Here is a 15,719-nt window from a genome sequence, read left to right on the forward strand (position 1 = left end):
GAAATTTCCATAAAGGTTCATTCTTCTTTGGTGTCTAGTGTCTAACAAGGGATGTCCCTTTCCAAATCCCATGGAGAAAAGTACCTCATTTCCCAGAGAAATGCTCCTGCCCCCTAGTGAAAAGCAAGATATTAAAATAACATATAAACACATCACGGAGACTAAAACAAGAAAGGCGGATAACTTGACATAAGTAATACACTGTTCTAGATAAGAAAAAAAATTACCTGCCTCTAGGCATAAGCTTATGGTAGAATTAAAATGTTTCACCCAGTCAAAGCTTCAAGCTGCATTTATATTCCTCGGCAAGGTAGAAAAACATGCATTGAAAATGGAGGCCTCCAATACATCCAGGAGTCTAGTAGGTTGATTTGTTTAAATCAGTGCAGTCAATTCAGCTTTTGGAGGACTAGATGCACCAGCATAAAACTAACAGTGGTATTATTAATGTATACTAATTAAACATAAGTTGTACTCTTTGGTATTTACAAGTAAAACTGTGCTAATTCAAAATCTTAAGCCCAACAATGTAGCAAAAATAATACCTTTTGACCAAAAATGTGTTTGTAACCCATGACAAGGATAACTTAGACCAAAAACTAACAAAATATATTATCAAAAAGTAGTTAAAATTGAATTGTGTAGAAGAAAAGAACTAAAACCCCAGGACACCTCAGGTGTGTCAGAAAATTCTAACATATTTCAATACAACTGCCATCATCTACTAAATTTAGAAAATTACTGCAGTTTCACAAGTATGGATTATTCATAAATATTTTTTTTCTCTGATTTAATGAGCCCTGCTGGGTAAAGCTGTCATGTCAAACTCAGGTTAATTTAGGGAAACCTGCTTTTTCCAGATGGCATCAAGGAGAACAGACAGTTAATATGAGACGCTAAACTCAAAGTCATATCATACAGTATTTATCTCAATGTGGAATGCAAGAGCTGTTAGCCCCTGAGCCCACTTTTATCTATTTCTTAAACCAGCCTTCTACTGTGGAATTCTCCACACTGCTCCTAAAATGTCATGTTTCTCTGGAATTCTCCACGCTGCTCCTAAAATGTCATGTTTCTCTCTCAGCAGCCAACCAGTGTTACCCAGAAAGTCTGTAACAGAGTCAGCTGCAAACCTAGCTCAATCACCTTCCCTGCTTTCAACAAAACAAAATAATAGCACATCCTATGTCTTCTCCTGCAGCAAACACATGGCTAATTGAGTGCCCAAAAGTTTACTAGTGTTTCAGATTAATTTAAGAAATTCTGCTCTATAAATCTTTGGACATTTTGTATCTCCAGCCAGGAGCTATTCGCCTGCCAAAATGCTGATCAATTGACTGTGTGTCATATTTCTAGTCTTCTTATTTGTTGATAGGCAGCCGTGCCCCAAGTTTCTTTGACATGCTGAAAGCCAATGTCTTGGAAAGTACAATTTGGCATGAATTTCTTGGTCTTAGCAAATAAAGAAATTGCCTATCTCCAAATAGTAGCACAGACTAACCCAGAGATGTTACTAAGGGAGAATAACCCAGCATTAACAACCAGAGCAATGCTGTTAAAATACAATCCACATTAATACTTGCAACCAAGAAAATGTGGTGGGGAAACTCAAGATCTCCATCTTAATCTAGTATTCTCAAACCAGCTTGAATACCAAAGTCATCTAAGGCAGTCTTTTAAAATGCTGATGCCAGATTCCACCCCCGCACCATCTTAATCTGAATCACTGGAGAGTGACTCAGGCACTGGGATGTTTCAGAAGCTCTCCAAGGTAATTCTAATGGTCAACTATAGTTGAGAACCACAGATAATAGCAGAGTCAGCAAACTTGCTCTATAAAGGGCCCTATCATAAATGTTTCAGGCTTTGTGGGCCACTGAGTCTCTGTCACAGCTTCTTAATTCTGCCGCTGTGGCACAAAAGTAGCCACATACATATGTAAATGAATTAGTATGGCTGTGTTCCAATAAAGCTTTATTTATGAACACTGAAATTTGAATTTTTATAACTTTTCTATGTCACAAAATATTCTTCTTTTGACTTTTTTTCAATCATTTCAAAAGGTAAAAACAATTCTTAGCTTACAGGCCATTCAAAAACAAGTGGTAGGCCAGATTTGGCACAGCTGTAGTTTACTGACCTCTGATCTATACTGCAGATTGAATATACTCCCACTTAATTCTTTCTCGAAAACATCTGCTCAGTGACTCACTCAACCAGTCCTTGAAAAGATCCCCTTCAAAGCATGAATACCTTCAGATTCAAGTTGGTCCAGGCCATACGAGGCAGCTGTATTAACATGAGTAATCGATGGAACAACAGTTCTTCTCTCAGAGGACGTCTCCGAAGCAGGAAGTGCAGGGGAAATGCTGGGTTCCCCCACCATTATTCCAGGGGGTGTCACTGGAGATCCCAGAACTGGTGTGAACTCCTCATCTGGCCCTGTGACTGTGTCCGTTTGTTCTGCCAAACACAACAGACAGGACTTGACCCACAAGATAATCATGATGGCAAATGTAAGCATGTGCTTTCACTTTTTAGGCAAGAAATGATTAAACCAGTATCACACAGTACAGTAAGTTTGGCACTTGGGTTAGCTGTCCTTTCCCATACTGTATTAATCCAACTCCTCAAAGAACAGACTTTCAGGAAAATGTGTTGTCTTCCAGGAAACATATTATCTCTAATCAGAACTTTGTTTTTAAATTTTAATCTCCCATTTATTCTATTGGCAATATTATAGATGTTGTAGGATTTTATATTACATATTGCCAAAGGTAAAATATTTAACAAAAATGTATTAAAATATATTTCAAAGACTACTTTGGAAAGACAGAATGTCTTTCTCAAAATCAAGTCATAGAGTAAGAGCCTTGATCTGGGTCTGGAATGTCAATTTAAAAGCAGCCAAATATAGCCCCAGGAATTCCCAAGTCCAGAGACTCTGAAACAGTAGTAGCTTTCACACAGCTTTAAAAACTTCACTGCCTTTAAGAGATCAGAGCATTTGAGGGCCTCCTATATAGAAAGCACTTTGTAGACATTATTTCAAATTCTTAAAATAACCTATAAAACAGATAGGCATTATTTAGAGGTGAACAACCAAAGCTTACAGAAGTTAAGAAACTTAGCTTGAGGCCACAATATTAGTGAAAGCCAAATTTGCGATTCAAATTCAGGTCCACACTGTTTTCACCTCATCACCCCCCCCCCCCCCCCCACCGGCTCCTTGCAGCAGTTACCAAACAGGAAGAGCCTTAGAGCCTTCTCAGAGGGTCTGGCCTGTGAGGACCCAGAGGTGAGCCACCAGGAGACCTTACTTACAAACTAAACCCTTGTCCCTTTTTTTTTTTTTTTTTTTTTGAGACGGAGTCTCGCTCTGTCGCCAGGCTGGAGTGCAGTGGTGCAATCTCAGCTCACTGCAAGCTCCTCCTCCCGGGTTCAGGCCATTCTCCTGCCTCAGCCTCCCGAGTAGCTGGAATTACAGGCACCCACCACCACACCCGGCTAATTTTTTGTATTTTTAGTAGGGACAGGGTCTCATGTTGGCCAGGATGGTCTCAATCTCCTGACTTCGTGACCCACCCGCCTCAGCCTCCGAAAGTGCTGGGATTACAGGCGTGAGCCACCGCGCCCGGCCAACCCTTGCCCTTGTAAGGCTCTGTCACACCTCTTCAAACAAGACACAGTTCGCACCCCTTTCCAGGTAAAGGGGTGTGTGTGTGTGTGTGTGTGTGTGTGTGTGTGTGTGTGTGTATGCACGCACGCACGTCGGCTGCCAATGTCCACTGCCTCACTCATTCTATTCCTTGTCCACTTAACAGAAGAGATCCACCCCCAAAACAGAGTCCAATTTCCTCCCTTACAGACCTTCCACAGTGGGAGTAACTTCAAAAGACAAAGGGATGACTGTAGTTGAAACTGTAGTGGCCAGAGGCTCCCCTCTTCTTGACAGCTGAGTAACACCAGGAACGTCAGACACAGGAGAGGAGTCCTCCTTTTCTTCCTCAGTCTTGCCACCGTCTCTGATAAGCTCCAGGGTAGCAACCTGCTCTTGTGTCACCACGGATAAAGTGGCATCTGGCTCTTGAACAGCTGTTGTCATCTCTGGAGTGATGATGTCTTAAAAGGGGGAAAACATTTTAAAATAGGCCAAATCCCTATTTTAAAAACAACAAAAAGAATCATGATATGATTAAAAACTTGGGGGGAGGAGAGCAGATGCTATTTCAGGAACTGGGAAAGCAAAGAGAGAACTCAGAAATAAAATGACAGTAAATAAATGTTTTCTCTGTCACTGCTTTCAGTAGTTGTGAATCAATCTACAACAGAGATAAAGAAGTTCATGGAAAAAGCTAAAATGAAATCTAAAACAAAGTAGGAAGATCAATAGCTGAGCTCCCTTTCAGGCACATGATTGAATGTCAACATAGTCAGTTTGTTAAGAAACAAATTATACAGAACCAAGTTACACTCAAAAACTCTCAGAAACATTTGTATACAGTATATTAATTTTTCACATTTGCATTTCTAGATGGTCAAGGAAGCTAGCATTTTAAAAGAAAGGAGTAATAATTACAATAACTAATATTTACTGAGTTTCTATGTTAAACACCATGGTAAGTGCATGGCATACAGTATCTTATGTATGCATCCTCCCATATGCGCTACAGGGAGATAGGTGCTAGAATCATTCCATGGAAGCTGCATCATAGAGCTCAAGAATGCAGGCTCTAGAGCCAACCTGCCTTAGTCACTTACTAGCTGTGTGATCATAAACAAATTATTTCACATATGTGGGCCTTGAGTTTCCTCAGCTATAAAATGGGGATAATAATAGCATCTATCTCATAGAGCTGTTACAAAGATTAGATAACACAAGTAAAATACCTAGTATTTGGTAAGTATTCAATAATTACCAGCTATGATAACTCCACTTTACAGAATTTAGGTTTAGAAAAGCTAAGGAGCCTACCTTTGGTCACATAGCCAGCACTCTTAACCACTGTGCTAAGCCCAAGGAACAACTTAGAGAGGCCTCTGTAGAAGATGCACACTTGCTTTTAGATCAGAAAAGGAAATGAATAGAACTGGTAGGGTATGACATTATCTGTCACAGGTCCACTTTCTTTACAACATTATAATTCCCTCAAATACAGTATTAAAGACTATTTATAATTATACTCTGCTTTCTCTTCAGATCATATAAATGTTTTGCCTTCTACAGACTACTTACAAGTCAAGATTTGCCTTCTTATGAAGGGGCTATGCTAGAAATTTCAAACACTGTACAGAGCAACAACTAAAAACTTAAATTTCTTGAAAACCTAACTGTCTCTCTTTTTTAAAATATTAGTTCTAGATACTAAGTATTTTAGCAAGATCGGTAAGTTATACAATGAAAAATAACATTCTAGGGATAACTTAAAAAAGGTTTCTCAAAGTTTTTATTAATGACATGCCAGGTGCAGTGGCTCATGCCTATAATACCAGCACTTTGGGAGACTGAGGTGGAAGGATCACAAGGTCAGGAGTTTGAGACCAGCCTGGCCAATATGGTGAAACCCCATCTCTACTAAAAACACAAAAAAATTGGCCAGGCATGGTGGCACATTCCTGTCACCCCGGCCACTCGAGAGGCTGAGGCAGGAGAATTGTTTGAACCCAGGAGGTGGAGGTTGCAGTGAGCCGAGATCATACCACTGCACTCCAGCCCGGATGACAGGGCAAGACTCCGTCTTAAAAAAAAAAAAAAAAAAAAAGTTTTTATTAATGACATCATGGCATATCCTATTACTTTAAAAAAATGTTGCCTCGAAAACAATGTATTTGCTTTAAAATAATGTGTATTTGTTTGTTTTTCACTATAGGCAGTTCCTTTTCTTGGTACTCATCCAGTTTACACTATTTTTCCTTTTGAATTGAAGAGATTTTTACATTTGATGGATTAATATACCTGGTTACAGGACAAACATGTGAGTTAGGGTAAGGTTCTCACATGAGTTTCATATTTGCACTCTATATCATCGTTTGAATTTTGTCTCTCTTTTATTCCTTTCTCCAATATTACCGTAAATCCCTAAAGAGCCAGGATTCATTGTCCTTCTGTACCTCTAGCACGTAGGGCAACGCTCTGTTTGCCACAAGAAGACAATAACATATAGTTTTACCATTTTAAGCAGTAGGAGTTCTCTATGTTGCCCTCATTTTTGAAAGCATAATGAACACTTTTGAGAACACATATACAAAAATAAATATGCAGGCGCTGTTTGTAGTTTTATGAAATAGCAAGAAATATCAAAATGCATAGTATCTTGAATAAATAATTGCTGTTAGAGAAAGAAAACTGAGAACTAGAAAGAGTAATAAAAAATTTTTAAATAAACTTTAAATTTTCCTAACATCTCTCATTCTTCCTACTTCATGTTGGAGAAAAAATAATTATAGATTTTTTTTTTTTTTTTTTTTTTTGAGACGGAGTCTCGCTCTGTCGCCCAGGCTGGACTGCAGTGGCTGGATCTCAGCTCACTGTAAGCTCGGCCTCCCGGGTTTACGCCATTCTCCTGCCTCAGCCTCCCGAGTAGCTGGGACTACAGACGCCCGCCACCTCGCCCGGTTAGTTTTTCATATTTTTTAGTAGAGACGGGGTTTCACCGTGTTAGCCAGGATGGTCTCGATCTCCTGACCTCATGATCCACCCATCCACTCTCGGCCTCCCAAAGTGCTGGGATTACAGGCTTGAGCCACCGTGCCCGGCCTATAGATTATTTTTAAAACCTGACCTTCAGTTGAAGCAGCTGACTTAAAGGGCTGACTATAATCTCAACGTACTCATCTGTTAATAATATCCAAAAACACCAGAAATCAATGCATATTCTGAAGAAGATAATGTCCTAAGTGGTCCCTGGATTCTAAATGATTAGCATTTGAGTTGTTTACTTCAGAAAAATACTTATGATCACCTGAAACTGAGTAGTAAAACATTTTGGCTATTCTATAACAACTGCTGTCAAAAACTGCACTCTTTCCCATTCCTTTTAACTCTATGGGACAAAAAAAAAGTAAAACAAAAGGAATAAATTGACTGTTCCTCTTGGTACACAGAACATTTAGAAATTGTTTGATTTTGGATAACGTAGGCCTGCATGGTTCTCTATCCTCATCGGGAAATCCACTGAAAGGATATTTACTGAGTACCTACTATGTGCCAGGAATTGTGCTATGTGCTAGGAATAAAAAGAAGTGGCCTGTTAAAAGATTACAATTTGCTGAGGCAATTATGACTAAGAACCATATTCAAAAATCAAAATAATCAGGAAATTACCAATTCCATTTTACTTGCTAGGCTGTATTAATAGAAGCCAATACAAGTTTAGTACATAAGAATCATGGATTCAATTGTGCAGTGAACAGTCTGGGGCTATATGACTTAATGCTCCAAAAATAAAAGTTCTATGAAGAACTGAAGTAAACTTGTTGCTCAGTCATATCTAAGGTCTTCATGGCCATGTGAACCCAGCTCCATGTAAAAACCAACCTACAAGACATTTTATGGAAGCTTCTATGAAAACTTAACAGCATACTAGGTCTTTCAGTCTTTAAATAAAAATGAATTCGACATGTAAAATTCAATCTTTCTTTTGTCATTTATCAGGTGATCTTTCACCATTTTAATGCAATCTCAACACCTTATAAAACATATTACTGATTTGATATTTTCCATTAATTGGGCTCATTGGCTGAAGTAACAGTTGTACATGTTCCAAAACAAATTGAAATGAGCATGTAAACATTACACTAAGCTTTTCCTTTCCAATGTTGTTATCTGTCCAACTACCCATAATAAAAGAAAACCATTATCCATCAACAATAAATAGAAGGCTTTCCAGCTTATAATATTCACAGATGCAAAGGCCAAAAGAAAGTAGAAAATGCAGAACCAAGCAAGCAGATGATTTATCTTCCACCCTACCTACCCTTCCTTATTTCTAAATGTTCTCGTTTTAGGAAAACAAAATTAGAAAGTTCATATAGTTAATACCACGAGATAACTACAGTACTTACATAAACTTTTTTTGTAACAAATATAAGGGATGTGAGCGTATTTTACAATGTGTATGTAAGTATCCAAGATTGTTTATTACAGTTTAAAAATATAGCTAATTCTTTCATATTTTCTTGTATATTTATACATTTTCATAGTAAAATGTTTGAAAAATATTAGTCTAAAATAAAAATAATAGTATCAGGGTTTCTCAGCCTCAGAGCTATTAACATGTTGGCTGGGATAATTCTTTGTTATGAGGGGCTGTCCTACGTAGTCTAAGATATTTAGCAGTATCTTAGCACCCCTCAGTTCTAACAATGAAAAATGTCTCCAAACATTGCTAAATGTCCCCTGGGGGAAGGGTAAAGCAAAACAAAACTATCCCCTGTTAAAGAACACTGGTCTATAGGCAGGATTTATATTTGGGTGTAATTTTTTTTTCTTTTTCTTTTTTGAGAGGAAGTTTCGCTCTTGTCGCCCAGGCTGGAGTGCAGTGGCACACTCTTGGCTCACTGCAACCTCTGTCTCCCAGGTTCAAGCAATTCTCCTGCCTCAGCCTCCCGAGTAGCTGGGATTACAGGCACCTGCCATCACGCCCAGCTAATTTTTGTATTTTAGTAGAGATGGGGTTTCACCATGTTGGCGAGGCTGGTCTCGAACGCCTGACCTCAAGTGAGCTAGCTGCCTGCCTTGGCCTCCCAAAGTGCTGGGGTGACAGGAATTGGGTGTAATTTTTATATAAAATAGATGATGTATTTGTATGCTTCTGCTTTTCTTCATTTTTCAAATTTCATTTTTTTATTCCTTTTCAGAGAAGGGGTCTCACTATATCACCCAGCCTGGTCTCAAACTCCTGGGCTCAATCAATTCTCCCACCTCGGCCTCCCAGAATGCTGGGATTATAGGCATGAGCCACTGCACCTGGCCTGCTTTTCATTAAAACTTCAATCTATTTCTAAATTGCCATTAAAAAAAAAAATTGAAAGTTTCTAAATTAAACCAAAGCTTGTTTTTCTTTTTCTTTCTTTTACCTTTCATTGTATTTCCCAACAGTTGGTCTGCCTCAGACTCATATTCTGAGACAGAAACAGTGGTCTCTAAGAAAAACAGGGCATTGTTTTCCTTGGTAGATTCCGTGAAGTCTCCCGTACTTTGGAGCAAGTTCACAATGGAAACTTTCATGTCTTCCATTAGACTTGTGGGGGTAAAGGAAATTTGATCGGTGAAAGCAGGTGATCTCTCATTCCCATGCACTATTAGCAGGGCTGTGCCCGTGTGTGTTTCTCCTTCAGGCAGCTCCAGAGCCACCTCTGCAGCCTCTGTCCAAGGCTGGCCCCCTTCCATACCCTCATGGTTTACTTGTGCTGTCTGAGACATCTCCGTTCTCACCTGAGTCTCTTCATTGTCTCCAAGCTTGGGGGTCCTTATCCGGCTTACACTCTCTAATTTGGTGTCATCCCACTCATCACTTGAGGCAGAGACAGCTGGAACAGCTGTGCTGACACTCACTGTGACTTCTGGGGCTCCCAGCAGACTGTCAGTTTCTCGCTCAACACTCAGGGTGTACTCGGAAGTTGCGAGTGGTTGCTTGGTAGCAGCAGCCTGGGTGTTATCAGCTGTCATCTGCGAAGGCTTCTCCTTATCAGGTGTGAGGCTTCCAGGCTCAGTGCCTGCTGTGGACTCAGCACTAGGAAAATAAGTTGTCCTGTGGTCTGTGTCTGCTTCAAATTTCTCAGTCCTCAGATTGGTGGTTAGCATTTCCTTAGTATTCACATAGGATGAAGGTGAATGTCCCAAACCAGCCCCTTCCTGACTTTCAGTTGCAAGTGATTGGTTATCCATATACTTCGGAAAACCTTTTGTGGTTTCTGTGATCTCTTCTACAATGGGCTGAAAGTTAGTGCTTGTAAGGAGTTCCTCCTTTCCATCAATAGTCAGAGAAGCAGTCGCAGTGATAGCAATGGTTAACATGGCCTTGGAAAGTCCACTTTCAGGAGATATTCTCTCTGGTTGGCTGGAACCAAATACTTCTTCAACTGCTGGGACAGCTGACTCAGTAGCAGTGGAAACACCAGGGTGTTCAGTCTGCATGAGCCCAGTTCGTCCAGGCTGGGTTTCTTTGTTAATAGAGAATGCTTTATTTAATGATGTTGCCGATGGTCCTGCTGACACCATCATTGGATCTTCAGAGACCACCAGTTGGGGAGTCTGCTTTGAGGTAATGGAGCTATTTTCTAGGTCATCGGTGTTCATCTTATCAGACTGCCCTTTTTCCGCATGAACATGTGCTATCTCCCTCCTTTCTATTTTGGGGAAGGCCAGACATTGTGTGGCAACGTTGAAAAGTAGAAGGCTACAGAAAGCCAGACAAATGTGCAATACAATCGGTCCACTCATAGTGGAAGAGAAATGGCACATACACTGGCAGAGTTGACAAGTCCAGTAATTGAATCCTGCAGAAAAATAAAGCATATCAAACTGTCATATAAATACGTGTTGTAAATAAGTCTCTTTAAATTAAACCGTAAGTAAAATAATCTCCTTGACTTTATAACACACAGAGATGGTAGGTAGGAGAGGACTGTTCTATTTCTTTGTACCTTTGAGACATGGCTAACCCAGTTCATTTTTCCCTGCTGAATTTTGCTGATTTAACTTGAGGTTCCCTAGAAAAAGGTACACATAGTTCAAGTATTAAGTTCATTGTTTCTTAAATACCTACTTGAAATAAATTACCCTTGAAGTCACATTTGCAATATTCTCTCCAAATTCCTCTATTAACCATGTAGTCAAATGATATAGAAATAACAACATGTCAAAGAAATAAAAAGTAAGTCTTACACATTCATTCAAATAACTTTTTAAGTGTTGCCACATTCTGAATGTTTGTGGCCCCCAGAATTCATGTGTTGAAACCTAATCAGCAACATGGTGGTATTAGGAAGTGAGGCCTTTGAGAAGTGATGACTTCATGAGGGCAGAACCCTCATGAATGGAATTTGTGCCCTTATAAAAGAGACCCCAGGGCCAGGCACGGTGGCTCACACCTGTAATCCCAGCACTTTGGGAGGCCAATGTGAGTGCATCACCTGAGGTCAGGAGTTAGAGACCAGCCTGGCCAACATGGTGAAATCCCGTCTCTACTAAAAATACAAAAATTAGCTGGGAGTGGTAGCAGGCATCTGTAATCTCAGCTACTCAGGAGGCTGTGGCACGAGAATCGTTTGAACCTGGAAGGGGGAGATTACAGTGAGCTGAGATCATGCCATTGCACTATAGACTATGCAACAAGAGCAAAACCCTGTCTCAAAAAAAAAAAAAAAAAAAAAAGAGAGAGACCCCAGGCCAGGCGTGGTGGCTCACGCCAGTAATCCCAGCATTTTAGGAGGCCGAGACCAGCAGATCACTTGAGGTCAGGAGTTTGAGACCAGCCTGGCCAACATGGTGAAACCCCATCTCTAAAAAAAATACAAAAATTAGCCAGGCATGGTGGCGCAAACCTGTAATCCCAGCTGCTCGGGAGGCTGAGGCAGGAGAATTGCCTAAACCTGGGAGGTGGAGGTTGCAATGAGCTAAGATCATGCCACTGCACTCCAGCCTGGACAGGAGACTCCATCTCAAAAATAAATAAATAAATAAATAAAAGAGGGCCAGGCGAGGTGGCTCACGCCTGTAATCCCAGCACTTTGGGAGACAGAGGCAGTCAGATCACCTGAGGTCAGGAGTTCAAGACCAGCCTGGCCAACATGGTGAAACCACGTCTTGACTAAAAATACAAAAAAATTAGCTGGGCATGGTGGCAGGCATCTGTAATCTCAGCTACTTGGGAGGCTGAGGAAGGCGAATCACTTGAACCCAGGAGGCAGAGGTTGCAATGGGCTGAGATCGTGCCATCACAGTCCAGCCTGGGCGACAAGAGGGAAACTCCATCTCGAAATAATAAAATAAAATAAAGAGACACCCCAAGAGCTCCCTGGCCCCTTCCACCATGTAGGACACAGCAAAAAGGTGCCTTCTGTGAACCAGAAAGTGGGCCCTACCCAGACACCAAATCTACTGACACCTTGACCTTGGACTTCCCAGTCTCCAGAACTGTAAGCAATAAACTTCTGTTGTTTACAAACATCCTGTTTATTATACTTTGTTATAGCAGCCCAAATGGACTAAGAAAAGTATGTTTGAAAACACTAAATATCAGCATTAAATGCTGAATACCAGTCACTTTTAAGAGTTTTTCAAAGTAAGTAAATAGTTTTCAATGAAAATGTGTCTTTTAGCTCTTTTTCTTCAGCGAGGCAGCCGAGCAGCAGACGCAGAGATGCAGATCTTTGTGAAGACCCTCACGGGCAAGACCATCACCCTTGAGATTGAGCCCAGTGACACCATTTAGAATGTCAAAGCCAAAATTCAAGACAAGGAGGGATATCCCACCTGACCAGCAGCGTCTGATACTTGCTGGGAAACAGCTGGAGGATGGCCGCACTCTCTCAGGCTACAACATCCAGAAAGAGTCCACCCTAAACCTGCTGCTGTGCCTGCAAGGTGGCATTATTAAGCCTTTCCTCCGCCAGCTCACCCAGAAATACAACTGCGACAAGATGATCTGCTGCAAGGGCTATGCTTACCTGCACCCCCGTGCTATCAACTGCCGCAAGAAGAAATTGGCCACAGCAACAACCTGTACCCCAAGAAGAAGGTCAAATAAGGTTCTTCCTTCCTCGAAGGTCAGCAGCCTTCTGCCCAGGACCCATGGCCTTGGAGCCACAATAAAGTGTCCCTTTCGTTGACTAGAGCAGAAAAAAGAAAAAAAGAAAGAAAGAAAATATGTATTTTTAAATGCTTAAATCATTTGTTATTCTCTGCAACAACTATACAAATTACAGGCAAAACATGTTTCAAAATTGAAGGATTAGAAAAGGTTTAAGAGTTTAAGCAAGGTTAATAGTTTCAGAAAAAAAATATATTTTAAAATTAGCAATCTTTACTGAATATCCATTATTATAAGATAAAAAATGTATTGTAGTATTTAAAATCAACTACTCACATTCTCATTACAACTAAAACTATATTAAAATTGTTAATTTCCCCCCAAATTTAAGGGTTTCAGTTCTTTTTTTTATCTATTTTGCTGAGTAGGACCTTTTCTCTTCCCATCATCAGAAATTTCTCAGAGATGTTGCAAGTTTTCTAGAAAATTAAACCTTGAAACTAAAATTCTAAAATAAAAACCTCAACTTTATAAAGTTTACATTTGTTTCTCTTTCATGTCTAATCATTCAATGATCTAAGTTAAGCAAATGATGTGCACGTGTGAAATTTATAAATTTATTATCACAGGGCCTTCTTCCCTTAAGGAGTTTTCAAAGCTTCCACGTGTTATCTCATTTAGTCTTGTAGGTCCTTTCAAGAAGGAAGAAAGGTAAAGTCCTCAGGACATGATCTACACAGCTGAAGACAAAAAGAAGGCTGAATTTTCTTTCCTTCCTCTTTTTTTTGTTTCTTTTTTTGTTTGTTTGTTTGAGACGGACTTTCACTCTGTCGCCCAGGCTGGAATGCAGTGCGAGTCAGCTCACTGCAACCTCCAGCTCCTGAGTTCTTGTGCCTCAGCCTCCCGAGTAGCTGGGACTACAGGCATGCACCACCATGGCCAGCTAATTTTTGTATTTTTATTAGAGATGGGGTTTCACCATGTTGGCCAGACTAGTCTTAAACTCCTGACCTCAAGCGATCCAACTGCCTCAGCCTCCCACAGTGCTAAAATTACAGGTGTGAGCTCCCCTCCCCTTCCCTTCCTTCTCTTTTTTTCTTTCCCCAGGCTGGACTTGAACTCCTGGGCTCTAGCAATCCTCCTGCATCAAGCTCCTAAGTAAGTAGGACCACAGGCACGCACCACCACACAGCACAAGAAGACTGACTTTTTCTACGTGAGAAAAAAAGGAATCCATGGATTTAGAGCCAAGGCCTCCTGCCAACTACCACCACCATATGAGTGTACCATCTTGGAAATTGGTCCAGCAGCCCCAGTCAGCCCTTCGGATGACTGCACCCCTGGCTGACATCTTGACTACACCTTCTTGAAAGACTTTGTGCCAGAACCACGCAGCTAAGTTACTTCCAAATTTGTGATGCATAGAACTGGTACAAAATAACAAATAATTATTGTTATTTCAAGCCACTAAGCTATGGGGTAATTTGTTACACAGAAATCTTGAGTCCACGATGCTTCAGGGAAATACAGGAATGGAATGGCATCATGAGTATAATAGTGTCATGTGCAGAAAAGAAACAGCATATCAGGGATTACAAATTTAGCAGAAGAAAACGGAAGCCAGAGATGACTAAAAGAAACGTTAAGTCCCCAAAGAATCTGCAATGATAATGAGAGGGATGCTAAGTTTCCCCATATGCAAATGGGGGTTTGAAACAAACATATCTGAATATTAAATTACATACTGTTAGCTAGCATTGTTTTTGTTTGTTTGTATGTTTGTTTTTGAGATGGGGTCTCACTCTGTTGCCCAGGCTGGAGTGCACTGATGCCATCTCGGCTCACTGCAACCTCCGTCACCCAGGTTCAAGTGATTCTCCTGCTGCAGCCTCCCAAGTAGCTGGGATTACAGGTGCCCACTACCATACCCAGCTAATTTTTGTATTTTTAATAGAGATGGGGTTTCACCATGTTGGCCAGGCTGGTCTCGAACTTCTGACCCCAAGTGATCCACCTGCCTCAATCTCCCAATGTGCTAGGATTACAGGCATGAGCCACTGTGCCCATCTTTTTTTTTTTTTTTTTTTGAGACAAGAGTCTTGCTCTGTCACCCAGGTTAGAGTGCGGTGGTATGACCTCAGCTCACTGCTCCCTCCACCTTCTGGGTTCAAGTGATTCTCCTGCCTCAACTTCCTAAGTAGCTGGGATTACAGGTGCCCGCCATCACACCCAGCTAATTTTTGTATTTTTAGTAGAGACAGGGTTTCACCATTTGGCCAGGCTAGTCTCGAACTCCTGACCTCAAGCGATCCATCCACCTCAGCCTCCCACAGTGCTGGGATTACAGGCGTGAGCCACCACACCTGGCTGCATTGTTCTTTTCTAAAAAGAGAAAATGGCAAAGATATTTGATAAAGAGGAAACAGCATGTGCCACAGCATGTCAACATTCTGGACATTAGTTATCACTGTACTTTAGATGAGCCAGGATGTACTCTAATTCATAGCCAGGTAACAGATCACTGAATTTGGCTTGATGCCTCTATTTGCCTTCCTTAAAACAAAAACGTAGTGAAGGGGCCAGGTGCGGTGGCTTATACCTGTAGTTCCAATGCTTTGGGAGGCCAAGGCAGGAGGATCATCTGAGTCCAGGAGTTTGAGACCAACCTGAGCAACAGGGCAAAAATCTCATCTCTACAAAATTAGCCAGGCACATGCCAGTAGATCCAGCTACTCGGAGGTTGAAGTGGGAGAATCACTTGAGCCTGAAAAGTCAAGACTGCAGTGAGCCATGATCACACCACTGCACTCCATTCTGGGCGACAGAGAAAAGCCCGTCTCAAAAACAAACAGACAACAACAACAACAACAACAACAAAAACATATGAGGCCTGGCGCAGTGGCTCACACCTGTAATCCCAGCACTTTGGGAGGCCAAGGCGGGCGGATCATGAGGCCAGGAGAT

At 41.0% G+C, this 15,719-nt stretch overlaps 1 protein-coding gene and 1 pseudogene across 4 annotated transcripts in view; one reads left to right on the plus strand and one right to left on the minus strand.

Moving 5' to 3' along the window:
- ARMH4 (armadillo like helical domain containing 4) overlaps positions 1 to 15,719 on the minus strand; it is a 157,867-nt gene that overhangs the window by 134,635 nt on the left and 7,513 nt on the right. For 3 of the 4 annotated variants that reach the window (XM_005561353.5, XM_065548850.2, XM_065548849.2), the window contains exons 2-5: positions 12,673 to 12,834; positions 9,079 to 10,500; positions 3,871 to 4,122; positions 2,254 to 2,463 (exon numbers count right to left, since the gene is read on the minus strand). In XM_005561353.5, coding sequence (XP_005561410.3) covers positions 2,254 to 2,463; positions 3,871 to 4,122; positions 9,079 to 10,465 — 1,849 coding nt within the window. In that variant the 5' untranslated portion in view covers positions 10,466 to 10,500; positions 12,673 to 12,834. The remainder of the gene's footprint in view (positions 1 to 2,253; positions 2,464 to 3,870; positions 4,123 to 9,078; positions 10,501 to 12,672; positions 12,835 to 15,719) is intronic. The other variant, XM_015453829.4, reaches the window with a different exon arrangement.
- LOC102130531 (ubiquitin-ribosomal protein eL40 fusion protein-like) lies at positions 12,235 to 12,752 on the plus strand (annotated as a pseudogene).

This window comes from Macaca fascicularis, chromosome 7, assembly GCF_037993035.2.
Source record: "Macaca fascicularis isolate 582-1 chromosome 7, T2T-MFA8v1.1".
Lineage (NCBI taxonomy): Eukaryota > Metazoa > Chordata > Mammalia > Primates > Cercopithecidae > Macaca > Macaca fascicularis.